General features: G+C 42.3%; 1 protein-coding gene across 1 annotated transcript in view; it reads right to left on the bottom strand.

Annotated features, from left to right (window-relative positions):
* Msn (moesin) overlaps positions 1 to 21,598 on the bottom strand; it is a 69,469-nt gene extending 47,871 nt beyond the window's left edge. The window contains exon 1 of the mRNA XM_047536485.1: positions 21,391 to 21,598. Within this exon, the coding sequence (XP_047392441.1) occupies positions 21,391 to 21,402 (12 nt within the window). The 5' untranslated portion in view covers positions 21,403 to 21,598. The remainder of the gene's footprint in view (positions 1 to 21,390) is intronic.
* Positions 21,599 to 25,323: the final 3,725 nt, after the last annotated feature.

Raw genomic sequence — 25,323 nt, 5'->3', positions numbered from 1 at the left:
TGGATGTTGCTCAGTGGTCAAGCTCCCCTAGATTCAATTCTCAGTACCATAAAAAAAATAGTCCTCAGAGATTAGTCAAACAACCCTTTTTGGAAGAAACTACAGACCAGAGAGGGCCAAGATTGCCTTAGTATAGGTAGGGGGTGTAGCTCAGTGATACAGTACATGTTTAGCATTCATGAGGCTCTAGGTTTAATCTACACATACACACACACGCCCAGGGAAGCTAGAAGCAGAGCCTAAACTGAAATATAATCCTTCAAATCCAAAAAATGCTCCTTGCACAATTCCCAACATCATCTCAACAAGAAACTAGATCAATGCTCATATTCCTACCAAGGTATAAACTGGAGCCTATATTAGCTAGATCTAAGGAGCCCCCAAACAATTTGTTCTTGCTAACAAGTAACTCCTATGTGTCTAGGAACATGATAAAGCCACGCAAGCTACTGGCTCAACCAGGTAGAAAGTGCAACTAGCCTTGAAGGGAGTGGTCTGACACTAGCAAGTGGGTGGCACAGGAAGTCAGCTGCAAAACAAGAGTTAGGCCAGGCCCAAGCTGGCAGAACACAAACAACATAACAGGTGGATGTCCCTACACAGCCCCAATGGCTAGAATTCTCTCTAATCTTTTTTCTTGACTCATGATCCTTTAGAAGGGAGACTAAGGGGAAGTTAGCAGCTACTAGAATGGGGAAAGATGAACCTTCCTTGCTAGCCTCAGAAATCTGGCCTAACCATCACCAGAGTTTATGTCCAGGTTTTATGAAAGAATACCTCCCTCTCCTTCCCATACCCCACCTTGTGCATAGTCTAAAATCAAAGCCTCCTACCTTCTGGTTAAGTCCTGTCTGTGTTACTCAGTAGCTGAGTAATATTTTCAGAGTCACTTGACCCTTTGAGCCTCAGTTTCCCCATATGGGAAATGGGAAAATTCCTAATCTGCCAACAGGAGAGACTTAATGAATATCAAGTGATATAATAATAATGGTAAATGGAGGGGAGCTTTATGGCCAGGCATGGTGACACACTCCTACAATTCCAGCTACATGGAAGGTTGAGGTAGGAAGATAGCAAATTTTGGGGGTGGGAGTAATACCAGTGATTGAATTCAGGGGCACTTGACCACTGAGCCATTGCCCCAGTCCTATTTTGTATTTTATTTAAAGACAGGGTCTCACTGAATTGCTTAGTGCCTCACTTTTGCTGAGGCTGGCTTTGAACTCACAATCCTCCTGCCTCAGCCTCTTGAGCTGCTGGGATTATAGGCATGTGCCACTGTGCCTGGCAGAAGATAGCAATTTTGAGGACAGTTTGTGCAACTTAGCAAGATACTGCCTCAAAATAATATTTTTAAAAAGTGCTTTACAATTATAAAGCATATTACAAATGTAGAGAATTAGCACTACTTGTATTGGGGAATTTTTTTTGTCTAGTCACAATGTAAAAAAAGTTAGAGACACTAAAAAATAATTAACAGAGCAATACCAGTCAACATTTAAGGGGGTTTCTTCAATTCACGTCTGAGTTGGCTAATTAAAGAGGAAACTAACTACTTGGAAAGCAGGCAGCTATCCCCTAAACTTATAACTCCCTCCCAGCTTCCAAATCCTAATTCCTAATTCTTTTCTGTGAGCTCAACAGCTAGAGGGTTCAGAATATCTTGCCCAGAAAGGCCCTTTCAAGATATTCTTTGGCACTAACTCTTTCTGCCAAAGGTTGAATCCTGGGGGAGTGTCAAGAAGGGAAAACTATTCAATCCCCTCCTCTAGAATATAGAGCACTCTCACACATGGTCATGTCTGCCTCCAGTATATGAATGGTTGCCTCACTCCTAATCCTGTTGCCACCCTGACCTGAGTTCACAGCCTGAAAGATGGGTCAATAAAGTCACAAATGACTTGTGAAGTAGAAACCTACCACATCCCTTGCTTCAGAGGGCAACATTCATCATTTTTCTTGTGATTAAAATCAGTTATACACATCAACTAAGAGTAACACCCACCAGCAATAGCAATCTAACCACTTTAATTTGGGAATTTTTTGGATATGTCTACCCAGATAACTGCATCTTATTTTGACTATCAGAACAGTTAAGGGAGTTTGCATTCTCTGAGCTCATATGACTTAGGCCAGGCAGTTCATAGGTAGCTGGAATAAGTAAGTTTGTTATGGATAGTTGACAGCCAATTATATGGCAATGCTTCATTGGTCCCAAATGGTCTATAAATGAGCTGTTCCAAAGAAGTGAACTTTTCCTGATAACTGAGGCTTGCCCTTTTAAGGATCATAACCATTCTTAATGGTGAGCTGAAAGTCTTTCATCTACTGACACACTCTATTGCCTTTGTCAACAGAAGCTATTAAAACATGATTTAAACTACTCTGGGAATCTGAATCCTGTACGCTTGATTTTCTACAGAGGTAACATTTGAGGACTTTCCAATTTTACCTTATCCAAATTTTTTACCAACTATGAGGGTAGCACTATCATTCCCATTTCACCAATGAGAGAATGGGAGGCTTAGGGAAGTTAAGGAACTTCCTCAAGGTTGTGCAGCAAGTAAGTATGGAAACACAGATCTTCGTACAAGTCTGGCCTACAGTAAGTGCCTAGAGATACATGGGATCCAAGTTTTCTTAAAGGGTCAAAAAAAATCTTTAAAATATCATTCCCTTTCCCTTTTTGGAGGCTGATCTCAGAGCTTTCTGCCCCATGAGGATTCAAAAAGTTCCAATCATTCAGTCTGCAGTCAGCTTCCTGTTTGTCTGAAGGGGAAGGCAATAATGCCTGCAGCGGCCTGTAAGGCCCAGCCCAGCCAGGGTCAACCTCTGGTGGCAGAGGCTCCAGGATTAAAGGCGGGGCAAGAAGAAGCTCTAGTCCACTCACTGTGGAAGTCTGGGAACTAAGAAGGCAAGAGAAGGGTGGGGCCTGCCATGAGTGGCCAGAACAGAGCCAGCATTTCTGGTAATTCTGCTTCTCCTCTCCTGACTTGGCTCTTTCAACATGATCAATATCCTGAAGCTAACAAGGCTTCTAAGACCAGAACCAGTGGTCACTTAGGCTATATTTTATTTTTTTAAATATATTGTAGGTTTATGTGAATTTCACAAATCTCTATCTCCCTAAATTCTTCAACTGGGTGGCTCAGTTACAGATAAGCACTCTGCAAAACTTCACTTTTCTGCCACCTGGACAAGATCCTTGCTGTGGATACTGGAGGAGGGGAGGGGAGACTAATTCAGTTTCACTGATGAATGGCAGGCCTTCCCACTGCTCTTGTTTGGGGAAAAATGGAAAAATATGTGCCCACCACCAACACACACACACACACACACACACACACACACACAGAGCTTCTTTCCTTCACCACAGACAGTTCTGGGAGATAGAGGTCTGATGAGCAGGGTTCTCAGTCAGGAATTACCTGGAATCAAACAACCGCAAACTGGCAAAACCACAGAACAGAGATGGGACCACTTAAGCACAGGAAGTGTCTTACCTATCCACCAATAACTCCAAGATGAATTAGATACATGTGAAACTACAGCAACATCTAGAACTATGGTCTACTGGAAATTGAAAGGGGAGCATCCTTTATCCTAACAGCAGGGTCCAAAAATTCCATCTTGTTCAGAAAGCCTTTACTCCCAAGAAAGCAAGCCCTTACAATGCCATTATTCTCCATTAAATGAAGAGGATAGGTCCTTTATCTGTGAAGATTTAAAGTGTTCTTCTCAATTGTTAATTTGTTTATTAAGGAGCCCAAAGAGGTTGGGCAAGGTGGTGTATTCATGTAATCCCAGCAACTCTGTCTGGAGGCTGAGGAAGGAGGAGCTCAAGTTGAAAGCTAGTCTTAGCAATGGCAAGGTGCTAAGCAACTCAGTGAGATCCTGTCTCTAAATAAAATACAAAATAGGACTGGGGATGCAGCTTAGTTCAGTCCCCAGTACCAAAGAAAAAAAAAAGGAGCCCAAAGAAAATTTAAAATCTGGTTTGACCAAAAAAAAAAATGGCCACCACATGCTAAGGCACAAAATCAAGTTGCAGAACAATATGGATTAGTGTTACTTATGTGTTTCAAGGTACATATGTATAAATGCATTGAAAAAGAGCCTACATTTACATCAATGTTTAATGGTGCTCTGGAAAATAGTCAGGGGTAGAAGACAAGGACTTTATATTTTAAGTACTGTTTCATTTATTACAAAAAATATATATTAGTTTTATAATGAAAAAACTAATCCAAAATTATAAAATAAAGTCTGTATTTATTTAAGTCTGCACAACAGACTATTAACATTCCTTGTATAATGTCTAGCTTATTACTGCAAAGACAGACAGAAAAAAGTGCTTTTAAAAATAAGGTAACCTGGGCTGGGGTTGTGGCTCAGTGGTTAGAGCACTTGCCTAGCATGTATGACACACTGGGTTCAATTCTCAGCACTGAATAGAAATAAATAAAATAAAGGTCTATCAACAAATAAAAAAATAAAAAATAAATAAGGTAACCTTCTGAATCTCTGTTTTATGGTATCCAACCTTCCTAGTAAGCTTAAATCCTAAATGCTGACCATGCTCTTCCCTCTGGAGAAGGAGAAAAAAAAATCCTCCTATTGCCCCTAAAATAAGCCTACCTTGACCAAAGCATGCTTGAATCTGCAAATATTTATAGCTCTGGGCCTTCAAACAGGCCGAGTGGTAGTGGTGATACTGGTACCAACAACAGCAATAGCAGGAGTGAACAGCTGCTGGGTTCCCCAACATGAAGATCTCTAGGACTTCCCTACTACCCTTCCTGATCCATGACTGGCTCTGGTCATCCCTGAGCACAGAGGCCAACCCAATCCCCAAACTTCAGGGGCACAAATCTCTCAGGATTAGATTACACAAGGCAGCTCTGCTGGCCATGCCATAATGAGAAGTACACACAGAAAACATAAAAAACTAGGTAATGCTGCAAATATGTACTCTACAGCCAAACTCTGGGCTCTTTCACAAAGGCAGATAGAAATGCTTGCATGACTGCCTGTTAGAATCCACTAAAAGCTTTGATTCAAATATTCCCCCTTGGCATGAACACTACTATTGTGCGAAGACATGGTAAAAGGGAGAGGAAATTGGCTGTGAACAAGTTGTCAACTCACAGATAAACAGGCTCTCCAAGGTGAACAAGGGGGACAATGACTTCTCATTCCTTACCACTACTCAGTTCCATTCTGCCAGGATCCATACAGGTTCACATTAGGTAGTTTCAAGTAGACCACTGGGAATGTTTGGCTTACTGTCAAACTTAGCTAAAGGAATCTAAGATAATTCCAACTTGATGAGTCTGTTCAACAAACATTGGATATATCTATTCAAAAAATATTTGTTGAAAACCTACTCTATACCAGGCACTATGTTAGATAATGGGCATACAATGGGTAGTGTAACAGAAACCATCTTTGTTCTTATTCTATTGGGCCAGGCTAATATAATGGACAGAATACTCTCCTGAAAGTCTCAGCTTCAAGCCCTACTTCTGCTCCTGATTTACTACATGACTTTGAATGATTCATTTTACCTTGTTATGTTGACAGTTAACCAACGAATCTTCAACAGGCTCGGGTAATTTGCTTCTTTACAAAAAGATAAAATCCTGGAGTGGACTAGAAGTTTTCAAATGTCTAAGACAGCAACAAGAATCCTGGATGGTATGTGGTGAAAACAAAAAGAACACTAGATCAAAAATTTCCACCCAAGATCTTGAATTTAGCTTGCATGGTTCCCTGAAAGTCACTTGTTCAACACAGGTGAAATGGGAAACCCTCTGAGGAGTTTACAGTCAGCAAGAGACATAAAGATCTATCCTAACATTGCATGGCACTCTTGGTGCCAGGAGAACTGAAAGGTACTCAGTTTCACCACAGCTTCGATAAATATTTCTACTTCCATCTAAAAGAATGTTAGGAAACCCTCTATTCTAGTACCACTTGTTTGATGCTAAAGAGCTAAGTAAGCTGGGCACAGTGGTAAGTAAGGTGGTGCACACCTGTAATACCAGCTACTCGGGAACCTGAGGCAGGAGGATTGCAAGTTCCAGGTCAGCCTGGGCAACTTAGCCACATGCTGTCTCAAAATCAAATAAAAATTGTGGGGGATGTAGCTCAGTGGCAGTGCAGTTGCCTAGTATTTGTGAGGCCCTGGGTCTGATCCTTGGTAACATAAAAGAAAAAAAAAGGCTAAGAAGAAGATGGTACCTCCCCACCTCTTCCTTTCTCCCCAGTCACTTTTTGTCATGCTTGAGCAGGGTTGTGCTGGGGTCAGTTGGAGCTTTTCGGCTCAGATGGGTGGGGGAATGGTACCTCCTTGCATGCCTCTTAATAAAAAGAATGAGGCTGTAGAGCTCCTATGTGGGGGGATCAGAGAAACTAGCATCTGGCATTCATGGCTCAGAAAAGGCTTGATGGGATACACACATACGAAAAAACTTTAAGAGGTCAACTGGAACAAAATTTCTGGAATATCCTGGGCTTACTTCTCATTCCACTGTGTCTCACACCTCACAGAGTACATTCAGGTACATGAATGCTCTGAATGAAACCTCACTATAACCTTAAGTAATTAGGATACTAATACCCTTTCCATTCCACAAATGTGAATCTAAGATCTGGAATGTTTTAAGAAGTTTGCGAAGTTAGTATGGTGGTGCATGCCTATAATCCCAGTTACTTGGGAGGCTGAGTTAGGAGGAACACTTGGTCCAGGAATTTGGGGCCAGCCTGGACAACATAGCAAGTCCCCGTCAAAACACACACAAAAGAAAAAGAGACAAAATAAAAGAAGTTTGCATTGGTGAATTGAGACCAGCTACACTTTCTCTGTACTTATACTAAGGCCTCTCTTCCTCATAGGTACAAATGCACCCTACCCTTCTGTGTGCTGTTTTCTCTATAACTGGTGCCTAGTATATTCTACCAGGTGCTCATTCAATGCTGTGGGATTCCTTGTATACATTGCTGCTGTTGTTCCTCTCAATGTCTATCACTGAATTAAACAGTCGTCAAAGGTTTACCTTTCCCTAACCATCAGCACCTGGATATAGCCCCCTGTTGAGGCAGGAGTTAGAAGCTTTCAAAATCCACAAGTTTGCCATAGGAGAAAGTCTGGGAGTTCAGATGTTTGCAAAACCACATGATAAATATCTTAACACAAGTTCTTACCAAGTATATTGGGCACACAGAAGTCGATGCAATTAATACTACTTAGGAGTACTAAGGAAAGCTTCCCGGGGCTGGGGATGTAGTTCAATGATAGAATATGTGTGTAGCATGTGCAAGGCCCTGAATTTGATCCATAATGCCAAGGAAAAAAAGAGGAAAGTCTCAAGCACAGGTGGGGGGAAATGAAGAAGCAGCACCTAACATTTTGAGCTGAAAGAAAAGACATAGGATAAAGCAGAAAGAAATAAAAAGGCAGGGTTTTACCACACTTTTTTTGAAAAAGAGGTATCCTTGGTTTATACCCAAAGGACTTAAAATCAGCATACTACAGTGACAGTCACATCAATGTTTACAGTAGCTCAACTCACAAAAGATAAACTATGGAACCAAACTAAGTGCTCTTCAACAAATGAATGGATAAAGAAAATGTACTTATACTAAGTCCTCTCATATATATGATGGAATATTACTCAGTATTAAAGAAGAATGAAATTATGAGATTTGCTGGTAAATGGATGGAGTTGGAGAATATCATGCTAAGCAAAATAAGCCAAACCCAAAAAACTAAAGGCCGAATGTTTCCTCTGATATGCAGATGCAAATTCACAATAAGGGGGTGGCTAGGGAAGAACTTACTTTATATTAGGCAGAGGGGATGAAGGGAGGGGAAGGGGTGTGGGGGTAGGAAGGATAGTAGAGTGAAACAGACATTATTAGCTCATGTACATATATGACTGCATAACCAATGTGATCCTACAATATGTACAATCAGAAAAATGAGAAATTACACTCCATTTAAGTATGATTTATCAAAATGTATAAATGCATCTATTGTTATGTACAACTAATTAGAACAAAATTTTTTTTTAAAAATTGGGAAACCTTGATCCCATAAAGCTGCAGCATAATGTGGGTATGGGAACAACTGGGAGTTGAGCCTAGAAAGGGAGAGAGGATGGGGTCAGGTACCAAATGGCTCTCCCTACATGCCAGGCTAAAGGGTTCAGATTTTCTTATGTTTGCATAACTTACTACAACTGAAAATAATCTAAATGACCCCAAAAAAGGAATAGTTAACTCAATTTGGCAGTCATTAGATGGAATTTTATAAAGCTATTAAAATATTTATTTTTTAAAAACTAGCATTTGGGCTGGGGTTGTAGCTCAGTGCTTGCCTAACACATGTGAGGCCCTGGGTTTGATCCTCAGCATCACATAAAAATAAATATATAAATAAAATAAAGGTATTGTGTCCATCTACAACAAAATTTTTTTAAAAAAATTAAAATTAAAAATAAATAACTAGCATTTTTCTAAGCTTTCAGTGATATTTTTACTAGGGAGAAAGAAGTAGGACTTTTTATGCACACTGTGATTGCATCATGGAAAACTAAGGTACAAAAACAAGATGTGACAAGAAATACAAATAATAATTGCTATGTTAAAGTGGTGAGTTTACGAATTATTTTCTCCCTCTATTTGCAAAACATTGTTATATGCCATGCTGGATTTTATAAAAAGCAGAGATATGAAAATAAAGAAACACTCTTCTTCTGACTTCATATTCCTTCACCTTCCTCCTCTGCTTGCGTACCCTATCTCGCCAAGACCCTTTTGATATCACCTGCACCTGGCATCCTTAACAATCCATATGAGGCTCCTACGAAGAATAAGAAGCTGCCAATAAGGCAGCTGCTCACAGAAGCAAGCTCCTTCTTGACCCAGAGGCCATTCCAGCTCAATGCTGGGAAAGAAACTTGCTCTCAACAGCACTGCCCAGCTCTACCCAACTAAGCCTTCTCTTTTAAAACTGCCTTTGAAACTTGTTCCTAAAGGAAGACAGGTGCCAATACTTCTATCTTACCCTTCATCCAGGAGGCTCAGAGCAGGTGAGGCTCATGTTCATGGCCACCTCCTAGTTGGCTGAGATATAGCCTAGGGTCCCTGATTCATAAGCAAGCACTAGACGAAATGACAGTGAAGAAGAAAAGGAGGAAGTGATGTAGGTGGGGAAGATAGGGTAAAAACAGATCCAGACAAGGGTACAGCATCTCCAGGAACTTGCTTATGCCATATCATCCTAGCAGAAAATTCAGAATTCCCTCTTTTATTTAGAGTTCCAACCTCATATTCATAAAATGCAGGATCAGTTGAAAACTCAACACTAAGCACTAGGCATGTGGCAAACTCGCTGGCTAGAAATTCCTCCACCCAAAACCACATTACCTAGCTTTCCTCATCCAAAGGCAACATAGACACCAGTGACTCAGACAGAGGAAGGGGAAGGGGAGCTTAGCAATTTAAGACTCAGCCAAAAGCAATTCCATAGCCTCAAGGAGAAGGATGTTGTAGGGAGGAGGGAGTAGAGGAAGTCAAATCTCATTTACACTCAGTTTTGGTATGTTTCTTGGTCTTCCCCTTCCCTGATGGAACGATGACCAATCCAAGGGTCTTGTATTCTTCCTGGAGTCACCAATGACCAAAAATAGCTAGCAACTGTAGTTTGCAGGCTGGACTCCAAGGCCCCACCCAGGTATTCAGTCAATAGTTGCCTTTCCAAGCCAGGCTCCCCACAGCAAGTTTAGTGGTAACTCAAAGCAAAGCTCACTGAAATAAATGGGACTGCTTATATATTGATAGCTGGGGTGAAAATAACACCCTTGATGCCATTCTAAAAGGGAGAATAGCAATTTCTCCAGTCACTGCTCTCTGCTGTTACACTCTTTCCAAGAGCCTCTCTTAAAGACTGAGCAAAACTTATCAGAATGTCAGAAAAAGACAGTGTCTCCATTTCACAGATAAGGAAACTAAGGTTCATAAAAATAATGTGTCCAAAGTCACACAGGCAGAGACCAAAAATCAGATATACTGATTCATTCCATTATTCTTTCCACTGAACCATTTCTACTAAAATGTATTTTTTTAAAAAAGATATCAGATAAGTGCTCCAAGCTTGAAACATCAAAAGTTCAACTCTTCTAAGCTTGGGACTGTGATAGGGATCCTTGGACTAGGCCCTTTCAGGAAATCCAAGTGAGAGTGCTAGGTATAGAACAGGCACATGCCAAGAACTGGTCTTACCAACTAGAAGTCTTTACCTACTCCAAAGAATAGTTTTAGATGTTGAGAGCCCTAGGCCCCACCCAGCTCCCACACTCTGAGCCTTTTCAGGCCAAGCAAGACCACTCCTAGATTGTCAGAAATCTAGGTAAGAAGCTAGAGAGGGGTGACCATGCAGGGTCAAGAAAACAAGAAGAGATAAGAAAGCAGGGTGGGGAAATCACAGTCATTCCAGAGCACTCATCTTTCTCTCTCCTTCCCCACTCCTCCCCCTGTTAGGGCTCTAACCATGGAGAAAAGATTGCAGGTAGCATTGCATAAACTTGAAGAAGGCGTTCCCTGTACTGCAGGAGAAGAGGGGACTAGTTGAGGTGAGGGGGCCATTTGAGGGGGGAGAAAAATAGCCAAATAAGGCAGACTTGACTGGTAGGGAATCATCAGGAAAGGTTCCAGAAGCTGACGTCGTAGGGAGGAAGCCTTTAGTCATCGGTTTCCTCTGGCAACTGGATTAAGGCCAGGAGGCAAACTCCCAACCTTAGGAAAATGCCCAAGCTATGGCAGAGCGAGAGAAAACTAGGCTAGATTTTTCCTAGACCCACCTCAGGCCCTCCTCAAACAGCTCTCCAAGTACCCATAACAGAAATATCATGTAACCCTTAAACAAAACGGCTGGTGTTCTGTTCTCATCAAGCAGAGGCTAGATCCACCATGGTCCAGGCACCAAGGTGAGTAAGGAACCTAAGAAAAGGGGTTTTTCTCTACTACATCTACATATGTCTAACACTGCTGATATTTTCATGTAGGGGAAATGGAAAATTCAAAGGCAAAGTGGTCACGTGACTTTTGTTTTCAGTAAGGAAACTTCTCTGGGTTAGTCAGTCCCTCACAAGTATCTACAATGATGTTTAAAGAGGAGTTTAGCTCACTTTAAACCCTTATAGATAGCAAAGACTGTACAATTTAACTAATGATACCACATTGCCTGTTTACCTTGACACCGGCCCTCTAACTCCATACCACAGATTAGTCAATCTCAGATAAAGATTACAAGAAATACGAAAGAGCCTCTCAGTATACTTCATCAAACACCCAGGCTGAGACTTCTGAAAAAGGATTGGTGTAGGGGAGGGGCAAATTAGACCAAAAAAGTTAGGTCAGGAACTATCTAAATATACTTAACTCAAGAAAAATAAAACTTGCCGGGCGTGGTGGTACCCAGCTATAATCCCAGAAGCTTTGGAGGCTGAGACAGGAGGATAACAAGTTCAAAGCCAGCCTCAGCAAACCAGCAAGGCCCTCGGCAACTTAGTGAGACACTGTCTCAAAATAAAAAGTAAAAAAGGGCTGGGGACGTGGCTCAGTGGTTAAGTACCCCCGGGTTCAATCCCCAGTACCAAAAAAAAAAAAAAAAGAAAAAAGAAAAAGAAAAAGAAGACTTGATTTTTCCCAGGTATTTAGGGGAAGCCAGAACTAAAGACAGAAAAGAAAATGCTGACCAAACCTGACAGATAAGCCTTCTTCCCCCTTCCTCAGATTATATGATTTTTGTTGTTGTTGTTTTTGTTTGTTTATTTTTTGGTTTTTGTATTGGAGGTTGAACTTGAAGGTACTCTACCACTAAGTCAAGCCTTTTTATTTATTTATTTATTTTTATTTATGACAGGGTCTCACTAAATTGCTGAGGTTGGCCTCAAACTTGCAATCCTCCTGCTCCAGCCTCCTGAGTTGTTGGGATTACAGGAATGAGCCATCACACTCAGTTTATACTTGGTTTTGTATGACCAAATGCCCACACCTCATCTATTCTCATTTGGCCTTGATCAATGTCCTGAGCACACAAAGTATCTAGCAAATTCCCACAAGATAAAAGTGTGGCCAGGTATGGGATGAATTGTCAGCCTTCAGAGTCACCAATCCTACTGTGATGGTGCATGTCCTGTAATTCCAGCTACTTGGAAGACTAAGGCAATAAGATCACAAATCTGAAGCCAGACTGGGAAACTTTGTGAAACCCTATCTCAAAAGAAATTTTAAAAGACTGGAGGTGTAGCTCAGAGGTAGAATGTTCCTGGGATGGAGGTGAGTCATCAATCCCAGGAGCTCCCTGGCAAAACAGTACTCCTAAGCAAAAACTGAGTCATTCACCGTAGTAGTAGCCTAGGCATCATGAAAACCCTTCCCTTATGCTACAAGTCCATTGAAAGGAGCAACAACTCTGGGGTCTCTCTCATCAGGCACAACCAAATCTGTGTTTTCAAAATCACCCAAAAGACCGTGTCTCCAGGTTCAAGACACAAATGCCACAGCTGGTCCCTGGCCAAAAAGTGCCATAGTTCTTCAGCTGTCACCACCACACACTGAAAATCCTTTCTCCCATCTCCACCTTTTCCCAAATACCCGATCTCATAGAAAAGTCATAGGGAGAAGTGAAAGTTGTTTCTAGTGTGCTGACCTAAACAGAGTCCTCTATGAGCTCTGTTGCTTGATTTCGCTCATATGGAAGCATGAAGGAAGGACCCTTTCACATACCTACTTGGACAAGAAAGACAACATATTTGTTTTGGTATTTTGGTTTGTTTTTGTTTTTCTTGTTGTTATTTTTTGTTTGTTTGTTTTTCTTTCTGTTTTTTTTTTGGTACCAGGGATTCAATATAGGAGTGCTTAACTACTGAGCCACAACCTCAGCCCTTTTAATTTTTTTATTTTGAGATGGTCTCACCAAGTTGCTTAGGACCTCGCTCAGTTACGGAGATTGGCCTTGAATTTGTGACCCTCCAGTTTCAATCTCCCAAGCTGAGACTTGTTGATTATAGGCATGCACCACTGTGCCAGGTTAAAGAAAACAGATTTATAAAAATTAATTCACACAATCCTGGAAAATCCAAGGTACAGTCTTCCCCACAGACTTTAAAAAAATTTAAACATTTTTTACATATTTTATTGATGCGTTATAATTATGCAAAATAGTGGGATTTGTTGTTACATATTTATATATGCACAAGATATAATGTTATTTGGTCAATATATGTTCCAAGTATTTCCTCTTTCCCTTCCCTTCTCCCTTCCCCTTGCCCCTTTCCTCTACTCTACTGGTCTCCCTTTGACTTTCATGATACATCCCCCCATTTCTCTTTTCTTTTTTCTGCTCAAGTTTCCACATATGTGAGAAAAAACATGACCCATGACTTTCTGAGTTTGGCTTATTTTGCTTAACATGATGCTCTCAAGTTCCATCTATTTTCCTGCAAATGAAATACTTTCATTCTTCTGTATGGACGAACCCACAGACCTTTACAGAAGGTCTGCCATTTAAGAAAAGATAATATTGGCTCTAAATAATTCTTGAAAGACACCGACAACTTAGTATATGCATCCATATACATCTCTGTGGCTCCCTTTGATAGAATCAGCACCTTAAGCCTGCATTTCAGATAAATTCACTTTCATGAGGGAACTAATCTAGGTTCACCTGTGTCATATCCATGTACCAAATCCACATCACTTTTCCACCCAGAATGTCAATGCCCCCAAGTGTAAACATCCTTTAAGGCCTTGTTAATGTCCTAGTAAACCCCTTCCTTATCAAAATCTGTAGACAATCCTATGCATATATTTGCCTCAAACTGTTTTTAATTGGGTTAACCCTAAATTCCCATTTAAGTAGATCTTTGAATGCAGCAATTGTATCCTCTATTCATTTCTTTATATCCTCTACAGTGAAAGCACATAGAAGTCACTCAATATATGATAGGAATATCACTTCCTGAGCCAGGCACAGTGACTCATGCCTGTAATCCTGGTGACCAGGAGGCTGAGGCAGGAGGACAGGATTGCTAAATTCAAGGAAAGCCTCAGCAACTTATTGAGGCCCTAAGCAATTTAGTAAGACCCTGTCTCAACATAAAAAATAAAAAGGGCTGGGCATGTGACTCAGTGGTTTCAAGTGCCTTTAAAACCAAATCCCCCCATACAAAAAAGAAACAAAAAAAGAAAGAAGAGAATGCAGTTTCCTGCTTTCTTTCTTACTCATCTTATCTAGCAGAGGTTGGACATAAGAAATAACAAATCATGGGGCTGTGGTTGTAGCTCAGTGGTAGGGCACTAGCCTAGCATGTGTGAGACATGGGGTTCAACCCTCAGCACCACATAAAAATAAGTAAAAGTATTGTATCCAGTTACAACTAAAAATTTTTAAATAAATAAATAATAAATCATTTATTTGCATCACCAATAATTATATCAACATTGTATCTATATATAACAATTATACCAATTATAATAATAAATATAACTAACATTTGTATAGCATTATTATATGATAGGCACCATCATAAGCACTTTATACAAATTGCCTCATTTAATCCTCACAACAACCCTACAAGACAAGAATTATGATTATCTTCACTTTTGAGAAAAATAAAGCACAGGAATTAGTAACTTAGCCAGACACAATGTTCTATACCTACAGTCCCCGTTACTCTGGAGGCTAAAGCAAGAGGATCAATCACTTGAGCCCAGGAGTTTGAGATGAGCCTGGATAACACTGAGAGACCCCCATCTCAAAAAAAAAAGAAAGAAAGAAAAGAACTTTAGAAAGAGGGGAAGAGAAATGATGGGAAGGAAAGGAAAGGAAAGGAAAAAGATATTAAGTAACTTGCCCGAGGCTACACAGCTAGTCACATATTTGGTATTTGAATTCAAGCAGTCTGGTTCTACAGTCTGTGCTTTTCAATACTATTGTATTCTCCCCTTCTATGAAGGCCTGGAAAGTCCATTTTTTTGCTAGCTACCTACCTCTGACCTGGGCTACAAGCACCTCAAATTTAGTGGGGAGATTTGAGGACAGGAGACTCATGTATCCAAATGGTTTCTATGACAGCAAATATTGTCACCAAATTGGAAAGGAAAGTACCATAATGTTCTCCTAACTCAAGGGATAGGTCAAGTGTGGAATACTAAGTCAGAATTCAGAGGTCAGAGCTCTAAACTAAAAAGGGCAAAGAGAAAGTGGGGAATTTGGGTGAGGGGCAGGCAGGAAGAGAAAAAAAGTCATTCTGAGGTCCCAGAAGAACTGAATCACCCACTCGCTGAAACCTGCCACAGCAGAAGGTATTTAGGGGAACTCCATTGCAGCCATCATGTTAATGTAATCACCATGGAGTCAATTCTCTGGAAGTCTATGCCCTCTGGGTAAAAAGAGTTTTCTTCCAAGGCAGCCAAGTCCAAAGGGAGATCACTAACTTGGGAATTAAGAAAGTCAAGTTCTTCTTTCAATACTATTACCAATTTATGTAACCACTAACAAGCTAACTTACCCCTCTGGCTATGAATACAGAGAATATATAACTCTACTCCCTACAGACTTAGGACAGCATGGCCTGCCCTCTACCAAGAAAATACAGCAGGTCTCCTCTCCCTTTCTTCAGCCTACACATCTGTTTCCTCTACCCTTTACAGCCAAAGCAAAACACCTTCCTAGGGAATGCTAAAAAGAGTTCCTAAAACCAAAGCCTGAACCATCTCCATATAAAGAAGCCCCTGAGGTCACCTCTAGACACTCAGGGCTTGCTCTTTCCATGACCATTATGGTCAACTCAACCCCAGCACAGAGGGAGAAAACAGAACTCCCTGGAGTGAGCACCTTTTAGAAGGCAGGTATTAAAAGTTCCTCCCCTACACTGGCAGCTGGGTAAGTTGGATTTAATCCTGACCCTATTACCAGTTCACTCAAATCTCTTCCCTTTTCTGTGCCTTGATGTCCTCATTGCAAACATACAGGCTAAACTGGAAGTTTAAGGCCAACTTAAATGTCCTGTGGCTCAAAATACCTCTGAATGGTGAGAAACCCTTACCATCCAAAACAACCACCTAAACAAAAGTTAAGGCTGGGAAGCTCTGGGCTACTCTAAGTACCAAAGTCATTTGAAAAGTTGCACTCCACACAGCTAGTCCTCAGCTTTGTTTATGCCCTCTAGCTTCTCAGTATCTACCAATGTATCTAACTACCACTCTCATCTGGTTAGAAAGAAATTTGAAAAATGACCTAGTATCTCCCTGGCCTTTCAGCAGAACAGTAAGGGAGGTCTACCCTGCCCTCAGGTAGTCCCTGGGAAAAGTGAGAAGAAAGGCAGGGAAACCTATACAGTTTATAGTTTCTCTGGGTTTCTTTCTTTCCTCAGTAAGACACAGTTCTTTCCCCTTCAAGGACTTGAGAAGAAAGATCCAAGAGTATTCTTGTCAGATCTACTAATGAAACAAATTAACTCCCAAATTAGAAACTCTCTGAACTTGAGCACTGAAAGAAATAGCACTCCAGAAGTTTAGGGAAACAAGATACATTTTGGCAAACTCTGTTCAACTTTGTATCCCTAGCACTGCCTGGTACATAGAAGTTGCTCAAACTTTCAGGAAAGAATGTCTGAGGAAATGAAGATACACACAGAAGACCCAAGGGGTATCATCAAGGCTCTCAAGAACATCATTACTAGATGGGTCCCTTGAGTTTTTACCTATTACTAGAGACACTGAGGGCCTGAAGAAAGGACTTAAGAAAGGGCCTACTTCATTTGGATCTCTTTACAGAAGACAAGAATAAGGATCTTAGATGAAAAAAGAAAAATTTTCAATATAGTTTTACTTTCCATTTCCCAGCACATACCTTTCAAATTCACATAATCCTGTTCTAACCCTCCCAAGTGACAGTTCCTATACCACACATTGGAACCTGGAATTAAAAAGTTTTTCGGCTCTATCAAGCATGAAATGGGAGGAGGGAAGAAGAGCAAAGCCAGTCAATCATAAAAAGACCAACCACATCATTTGACCAATAGACTCCCCAAAGGAGACCACCTTTGTACTCTGGTGTGTGTGTGTGTGTTCATGCATGCATGTATGTGTTTCGTTTCAGGGCAAAAGAATGAGGTAGGGTAGCAGGGAGAAAAGATTGAGTTAAGAAAGAGGCACATGATAAATCCAATTCTATTTTAGAAAGATCAGCAACTGACTCAGGTCTATCTTTGAAGATCAGAGCAATTCTGTCCTTGAAAGGCCCAACCCTGATAGCATTGGTAGCCAGATTTTCTCCCCTCCAGGGACACTGAGTCTAGAAATTCCAGTAGGAATGTGACTCCCAGGAATACACAAAGGGACCTAAGAGAAGCCGTTGCCAAGCAACACTATTGGAACAGAGTTCAGAATAATTGTAGTTGTCATATCATCTCATCCAAAGAGAACTAGGTTTAGAGGCAAAAGGGATAGACCAGATGACCTCTAAATGTCTCTTCCAGCTCCACCATTCAATAAAGCAATTGCATGAGAAGAGGAGGCAAGAGAGAGGAATGCCATCCTTAACAAAAGTTAGTTACAAGCATCTAGTAAAAAATGGAAAGTTAGCACATTCATGGTCAATACCACTGACTCACAGAGCAACATTCCCTCCCCAAGCCTAACATGAGAATGTAGATAGATTAGTTGGTGTCTTTGAGGGTCCCACAAGGGCCCTCTTGCCCCACCAGCCCTTGCCTACCCTGAAGGCTCTTCAAAGACAAGCCTTCAAAAATTCCAAAGATGGGTCATTATAATCTACACTTTTACAAAGTGTGCAGTGAATTAAACATGAAAAAAATTAGAGGCAGAAGCCTCTCTCATACACCCTCCATTCCTGATCACTTGCTCCACCCTGAAGTCCATAGGTAGGTCTGGTTCAAGGGTTGAAAGACTTAGATTCTGCCTCCTATTTACCAAGTACCACTTTAGTGCCACCTGAGTGGCTCAAGTAATGTTAGGAATGGAAGGAGAATAAATAGTCTACATAGCCCCTGTTAAAGTTTAGCTGAATGCAGACTGAGAAGTTCTCAAATACTTCAAGGAGCTGTGCTCTATGTCTGCTCACAAGGATGATACCATCAAATGACCACTCCATGACCTTGACCTGTTGATCTAGGGCTAAAACTCCAGCAAATCAAAGAGATCTTATGAAGAATTGGCCCTCTAAAAACTAGACTCAGGTCCTAGCATTGCCACTGACATGCTGTATCGTCTAGGTTAGTCCTTCCCTATCATGAGTTTCAAGTTCCCCATCTGTACAATGAGAAGGGTTGGACTTGATATTTGTGGAAAGTGTTTTAAACTTCAACATTTAATAAATCATAAGGAGAGAACCAAAAACTTCAAGAACATCATAAAAATTCAAAATAATCTTTTCTAGGGAATCCAAGAGAATCCCAAAATGTTTCTGATTTTTGTGAAAAAAAATGTTAAATGGGAGGGGAAAAACATTTTTACTCATAATTTTCTACAATCACCAGAAATCCTAGATGACAGTTAATAAGCTTCTCCATTTTGGCTACTACAGCAGACTCAGGAAACTAGCAACAGAAGCAGAGTCCAAGAATGGCAAGAGGGTGAGGTGCATGTTTTAACACATTTAAGGGAGGCTGGCTTAACTAGGAGAAACAATTAGCTCTAAAAGTGAAACTGGCCCTGGAGAGACCAGAGACATGGTTCACATGAATGAATGGGTTTGATTTTTTCCACTACCCTTCTCTATCTGTCATACTCCAGAAATAGCCTAAAGCACACCAGTGGAGAAGGAATGGAGAGAAAAGGGAATTTTCCCCTCTTCATTAAAGTTACTGGCTGGTATTCAGTGAACTAGGGTGTGCCCCTGGATGGCTCAGTCTTGGGATGAGGAATAAGAAAAGTAATAGGAGGCACCTTGTGACACTCCCAAATCTTACCAAGAGACCATGCAAATGCCAATATTCGTCACTTTTTCCCAAATTACCTACTTCCTTTCATCTTGTGATGGTAAAGCCTTAAGAACAGTGGGCAATTTGCTTTCTCCAAGAAAGTGAACACAAACTTCAAGAATCAATCAATGGGCCATACCAGTGGGTCAACGGGATGAGCATTAGGGAGCCTAGAACCCAATCATGGCTCAATACCATGTGCACTTAAGTAAGGTGCTTTCCTGTAGGCCTAAATATTCTTAATATTTTTTTGAAAAAGAGGATTATACTGGACAGTCTCCAAAGTCCCTTTCAAGTTAAGATTCTATGGTCTTACCCGTGAAATGCAATAAAGTGCAATACAAGGTATGTCTGTATTGGCAAGGATATGGAACACCAGGACCCTTAGACACTGCTACTGGGAATAGAAATAGAATAAATACTTTGGAAAACTGTTAAAAAAAAAGATTATATGGTCTTAACAGGCATGATATAATTGTTTTCCAAGAAAAAAAAAAAGCCATTTCTTAAGTTTAACAGCATGGGAGACTCTCTGGTCCTTCCAGTCTATCAAAATTCAGCCCTCTCCTACCAACTTGATTCAATCTTCAGTCAATATGCATAAAATATCTAGTATTCAGGTACTTTCAGCACCCCAGGCCTGACCCCAAACATTCCTCTCTCTCCATATTCAGGGAAAGGATCAGCCAGCGCACTGTCTTTTTCCACATTTCAGAAAGATGGGCTAGTTAATGCAATTTTGAGCTGACTTCCAGACCCATCAAGTTATGTTTAAAGTTAGATGTCTCAGAATTGAGGATGAGATATACTACTAGAGAATAGGGGCCACAACGTAGAGTCTAAACCAAAGTGTTTGGGCAAAAACACACTTTAAGAAGAGGCAAGAATCAACAGACTGAGATAGACCAAAAAGAGAGACTTCTTGGAGGATCTTTGTAGTCCTCTGTGTTGGCAGACAGTGGATTTTCTCCCATCCTTTTGCAAAATCACTCTCTCTTACTTTGTAGGGAGAGGGGTTTGGTTAGAAAATGTGGAAAAGTCCCATGTCATAAAACCACAGGCAATTCAAAAGAGATGGTGAAAGCATATAATTGTTGAAAACTTGGTGTTTCTGAAGGACAGGGTTCTGGAAAGGCAAAAATGACTTGGCAGTGAGACTGGAATACAGCAATCTGGCAATCACCTCAGCATGCACCCAAAGAACTGGGTCCCCTACTCTTCTCTCATCCCAGGGGCCCTCAACCCTTCTCAAGGTTACTAGTCAGTATCTCCAATCAACAATGCTCAAGCAGTCCCAGCAGATAGGTATGGGAGCACTGTGCCTTCTAGGCCAGCCCAATAAGCTGCTTGACCTAAGAGACTCAAGCCAAGGTGGTCACGGAGCCTTCCTGAACAAGGGAAGGGCCTCAGCAGCCATTTGGCATGACTTGCACAAAAGCAAGCAGAGCTCATTAGTCAGGCACACCCCTCCCCCGCCCCTCCCTCCTGGGCATCCGGCCCCCCTAGGCCCCACTCCCAAGAGGCTTCTGCTCTTCTCACAACAGTCAGTGGGGTGGAGACCAGATCCCAAAATCAACCACCAATCTATAAAGGTGAAGTCCCATTGGAGAGAACCCACACCTCACAGGGAAGTCAGGAGGGGATAGAGAGGCATTAAGTAAGGGGAAGGGCAGGGATTTGGCAGGTGAAGAGAAGGGAGAAACTGGTCCTCTCTCCCAGTAGACTGGGTAGTCCTCTCTCCCAGTAGACTGGGTAGGCCTCTCCTCAGACTGGTGCCTAGTGAAATGTTGGCACTCCGGGGTAAAAGGGGATTATGTGGATGATGAGTCCCTCTACATCTGTTTTCTCACCTCCCAGTGGGAAACAGCTGAAGCCACCCTGGGTGGCTGTGGGAAAGGTGAGTGGGGGGTGCGGGATCCGCCCTGAGCAGCTCCCTCTCTACTCCTTGCTTCTCTGTTCTCATGGCTCCTCTAGAAAAGTGGCAGCCTTGTCCCAGAAAGGCGCCAATTCCTGGGCTCTGGGAAGTGTACTCCTTGCAACTTGAGTCCTCTGCCTTGAGTCTAGGGCCCTTCCGGGAAAGGGGGACCTCTGAGCCACCAAAGAAACCTTCCCCACTGTCACATCCCAGACTCTGGGAACTAGAACCTGAGAAAGGGGCCGGCCCCGCCCTGACCACACTTCTAGCCTGGACATCCCCTCACCCACTAGGGCGCTCCAGACCAGGACCAGGTTTCCTCCCCACCTCGGGCCATGGCGGAGGGCGCGGCGTCCCAAGGCAGGCCGGTGACCGGCCAAGCCCACAGACATCAACATAGAGCTACGAGGGTCAACTAGTACCCCAGACTGTCTACAGCGCCCACCCCCCAGCACTCACCGTCTTGGGCATGGTGGCGGCAAAGGCGGCAGAGTTGAGGAAGTTTGGCTAGAAACTGTCGGGCAGCGCTGAGCACGTAGTACCCACGGCTCAGTCTCCGGGGGCCGGGGGCTCGGATTGGGTCCCTCTCTAGCGTCGGGGCGACTGCTCGGCTTCCTGCTAACGGGCCACGACTTCACAAACCCCACCCAGGAAAGAGCCACCCCCGTTGCGCCGCCCGCTCCTTTATGTGGCCCGGCTTCCGCGCCGCTCCCCGCCCTTGCGCCCGCCTCCCCGCCTCCCCGCCGGCCGCTGGCCTCGCCCCGCCCAGCCGGGCCCTGCCCAGTCCAGCCACACTGGCCACGTGGGGGGCCAGGCTGTGCCTCGGCAGCCCAAATGGGGCTCTCACCCCCTACCAGGCCCGTTTCTCTCCCATCTCCCTCACAGTCCCTAGCGTTCCCTGTCCCGGCCATCCGGCCCCGCCCCCACTCAACCAGAGCGGGTCTTGGGCCGCACCCTGGCAGATGCTTAGGCAGCCTTTGACTGCAACTTTTCACTGATGGGGAACTCACTACTTATCAAAGCTAACTGTTCCCTCAACGCAACGCTACCTCTTAGAAAGTTCCTCTTGGTCGTCTCTGAACTCTTTCTGTGTGACCTCCTTTGATGGGTCTCAGCTCTGTCCCTGGAACCACAACATACCCTCCAACAGCTTTAACAGTTTCTCAGAGGTCTGAAGATCCTATGTCCCCAAGAAATTTCTTTTGACTAAAATGCCTTATTTCTGGCAACACTATTCTCTTCTGTAGGACTCATATTTCCTCTCTATCTCTCCTAGGTCTTCATTTTCATAAGAACCTTTTTTCCACATCTGTATTTGATTTACATTTGTTCTTCCATATCACAGTCGCCGCTCTCCTCAAATCAGTGTCTTCTTTCTTTAGTCCCTCCCCAAAATGTTCGCTTTTTGATGAAGCTATAATTTCCTCAGGTGAGATGCACCCCTGTATTCCAGTTCCTCTGGGAGTGACCACGAACTCCACTTGTACGTCTTGTCAAGGTCACAGAGTCCTTGGACAGCAGTGCTCTAGCCTGTAGTTGGTCACCTGGTTAAGTCTGAGTTTTAGTTTGAAGTAACTGGCCATAGCCCTTCATTCTCCTCTCCACTGGCAATCATGCAGAGGCATGTTTTGTTTTGTTTTGTTTCTTTTGTGAAGTCGGGTACCACACACCTCAGTGTGGGACAGTGGAAAGAACATTTGAGAGGGATGATCAGGACACCTAGCTTGTAGTTAACTCAGTGACCTCTGTGTGGTCTTAGCTAAGTATCTACTCCTCGCTGGTCTTAAGTTTCCCCTCCTACAACAAAGGATTGAACTCCTGGGCTTCTAGGGTCCTTTCTCATTCAGTCATAATAAAACGATGGAAAAGGAAGTAGAGTGCTTAAGACAATAGATCAGCCTATTAGGGTTGCAAAAGGCTTGCATTTGCATTCAGAAACCAGCAGTTTTATTCCCTCTTCCTGTTTTCCCAACTGAACAGTGTACAGAGTCAATTTGCCTCAGTTTCTCTCACTGATGCCAAGATTAATTAATGGATTCTAGGATAAACAAAATTTCCCACCAAGACCATCTAAGCTGATCATTTGAAGAAGACCAGCACTTACCAGAAAGTCTCAGAAACAAGGTTACAATGGTAACCAATCACACTCCTTGATACTGTCATGACCCTTTTTTCCCCAGAAACTCAAGTAACTCACTGATTCCTTCATTTGTGTTCACCTAGAATCCACAGGAGTCTGGCACTAAGCTAAATGCCTAAAGGGAAAGGAGAACTTGATTGGAGACTCCAACTTTCTAGAAAGTGGAAACTCCCTATGTGTCATTCCCACCTTCCATGCCAACTCCCACCTCTGTGTGTGCATGCGCACACACACACACACACACACACACACACACACATACACACAAAGAGTTAGGTAGAGTGTCAAGCAACTAAACACACTATCAAATGGGAAAGGGGGTACAGGAGTCCAAGTGTGAGTGGGTGTTAAAAGGTGAGGGAGCTAGCAAAGTAAGTGGAAAGAGGGACTAAGGGAGAAGGGTGGGTTTGGATCTCAGGAAAAGAGAAGGATGGGAAATAGAGGGAGAGCACAGATTATGAGACACTGTTTAGTTCAGCCCTCACTCCAGGTCATAAGAACTGAGGATCAGAAAGGATTTACCCAAGGTTTGACAACTGGTATAAAGAATAAGGTAATAAAGGAGAAAAAGATTTCAGTCAAAAAGTTTTTGTAGCCAGGTATGCTGTCACACACCTGTAATCCCAATAACTAGAGTGGCTGAGGCAGGAGGATTGCAAGCTCAAAGCCAGCATCAGCAATTTAGGAAGGCCCTGTAACAAAATAAGAAGAAGAGGAGGAGGAGGAGGAAGTAGAACTGGGAATGTAGCCCCAGTGGTAAAGTGCCACTGGATTCAATTCCTAGTACCAAAAAAAAAAAAAAAACAGTTCTTGCAATAGTGCAAGCAAGAATGTTAGAACCAGGTAAGTAGGTGTCCCCTGCTCACTTCACTAGAACAAAGTTGGTTATGGTGATTATGGTTGAAAAACTTAACATTGCTTGGAAGTTAGATTTGAAAAGCTCTGACTAAAAACAAATAAATAAACTGGAATAATAATAAAAAATAAAAATTATGATTTGATCTTCTTAAAGGATTATAAGGATAATCTTTTAAAAATATGTTTAATTAATAGATTTTGGGATTAGACCTGATCATAATTTAAAAAATAGAAACCCTCTGGCTAGAAAGGACTCATCTCAGTTTTCCCCATGTCTGTAAAGCAAAACAGAGGCAGCTGCAGTGCTCTTTCTCAAGATGGCCAATGAAATACACCTTTGTTTCCTACCTCTTTGTCTACTACCCCAAGCCTATGTGTAACTTTTGTTCTCTCCTCCCACTATGATCTTATGTCACTTGAAAGTTAGATCAATATTCCTGGGGCCAGTTTAGTTCCCACCATTAAGTTTATGAATGATGAAGGTTTTGCCCTTGACTGTAGAGAGAAAGACATGGGGATAAAGGCTAACTATCTGCACAAAGGTTTGATACCCTAGGAGAAGAAAGAGGTATGAAGACATTTGGGGTTTTAGATGAGCTGAATTTGGAAAGTTGAAGAACAGGCAAGCCTTTTTCAAACAGTAAAGCTAGGTGGGAGCCAGTAAGAGCAGAGGAGGGAGCAGGGACATTCTATAGCTGAAGTCCAAGTAAACTGGGGCTATCAGAATCAGATGGCAGGAGATACAATAAAAAAATATGATTTGACCTGGACTCTAGGTGGCCAGATTTGGGGTCCAATTGAGAAGGCTCAGGAATCCTTGGGGTCTGAGATTGTTCCAGAGCTGCAGCAAGTCTGAGCATAAAAGTCAAGGGAATGGCAAATAAGAACATCCTAAGGTTGATTTATGTGAAAGCCTATGCCAAGCTCAAGAAAGAAATGAAATTGGACTTGTAATCACCTGCACATATATCATTCACACCCTAGATCTAAGTTCAGTGCAGTAAAGAAGCATCTGCATTCTAAATGGTATTCTTCTCTCAGAGGACACAGTGCAGTGCAGGACACGCAATACCACAAAGGATCTGGGTGGGAAGCAGTCCTGAATCCCAGGATACTTTGATGAAAAAAATCCCCCACCCAATCCACTGGACTGCTGGCATAATTGAAAGTTACCCATCATTAAGAACTTTTTGAGAGCTGCTTATCATTTTCATCATTGTTGGGAATTTCTTCCTTATGTCTAAATTATATCTCTTGAGCTTTATTCAGCGCATTTGTTGATCCTCAGGGAAGGGATGAACTAAGCATCTGAGGCTATTCTTCTCATTCTTAGAAGAGAAGTGTGTCAGGTAGAGATGAGGACAGACATCAGCTTTATGTCAGTCTTTTTTTCA

Source organism: Sciurus carolinensis, chromosome X (assembly GCF_902686445.1).
Source record: "Sciurus carolinensis chromosome X, mSciCar1.2, whole genome shotgun sequence".
Lineage (NCBI taxonomy): Eukaryota > Metazoa > Chordata > Mammalia > Rodentia > Sciuridae > Sciurus > Sciurus carolinensis.
The sequence above is the reverse complement of the archived record's forward strand: the minus strand, read 5'-3'. Positions and strand labels throughout refer to the sequence as shown.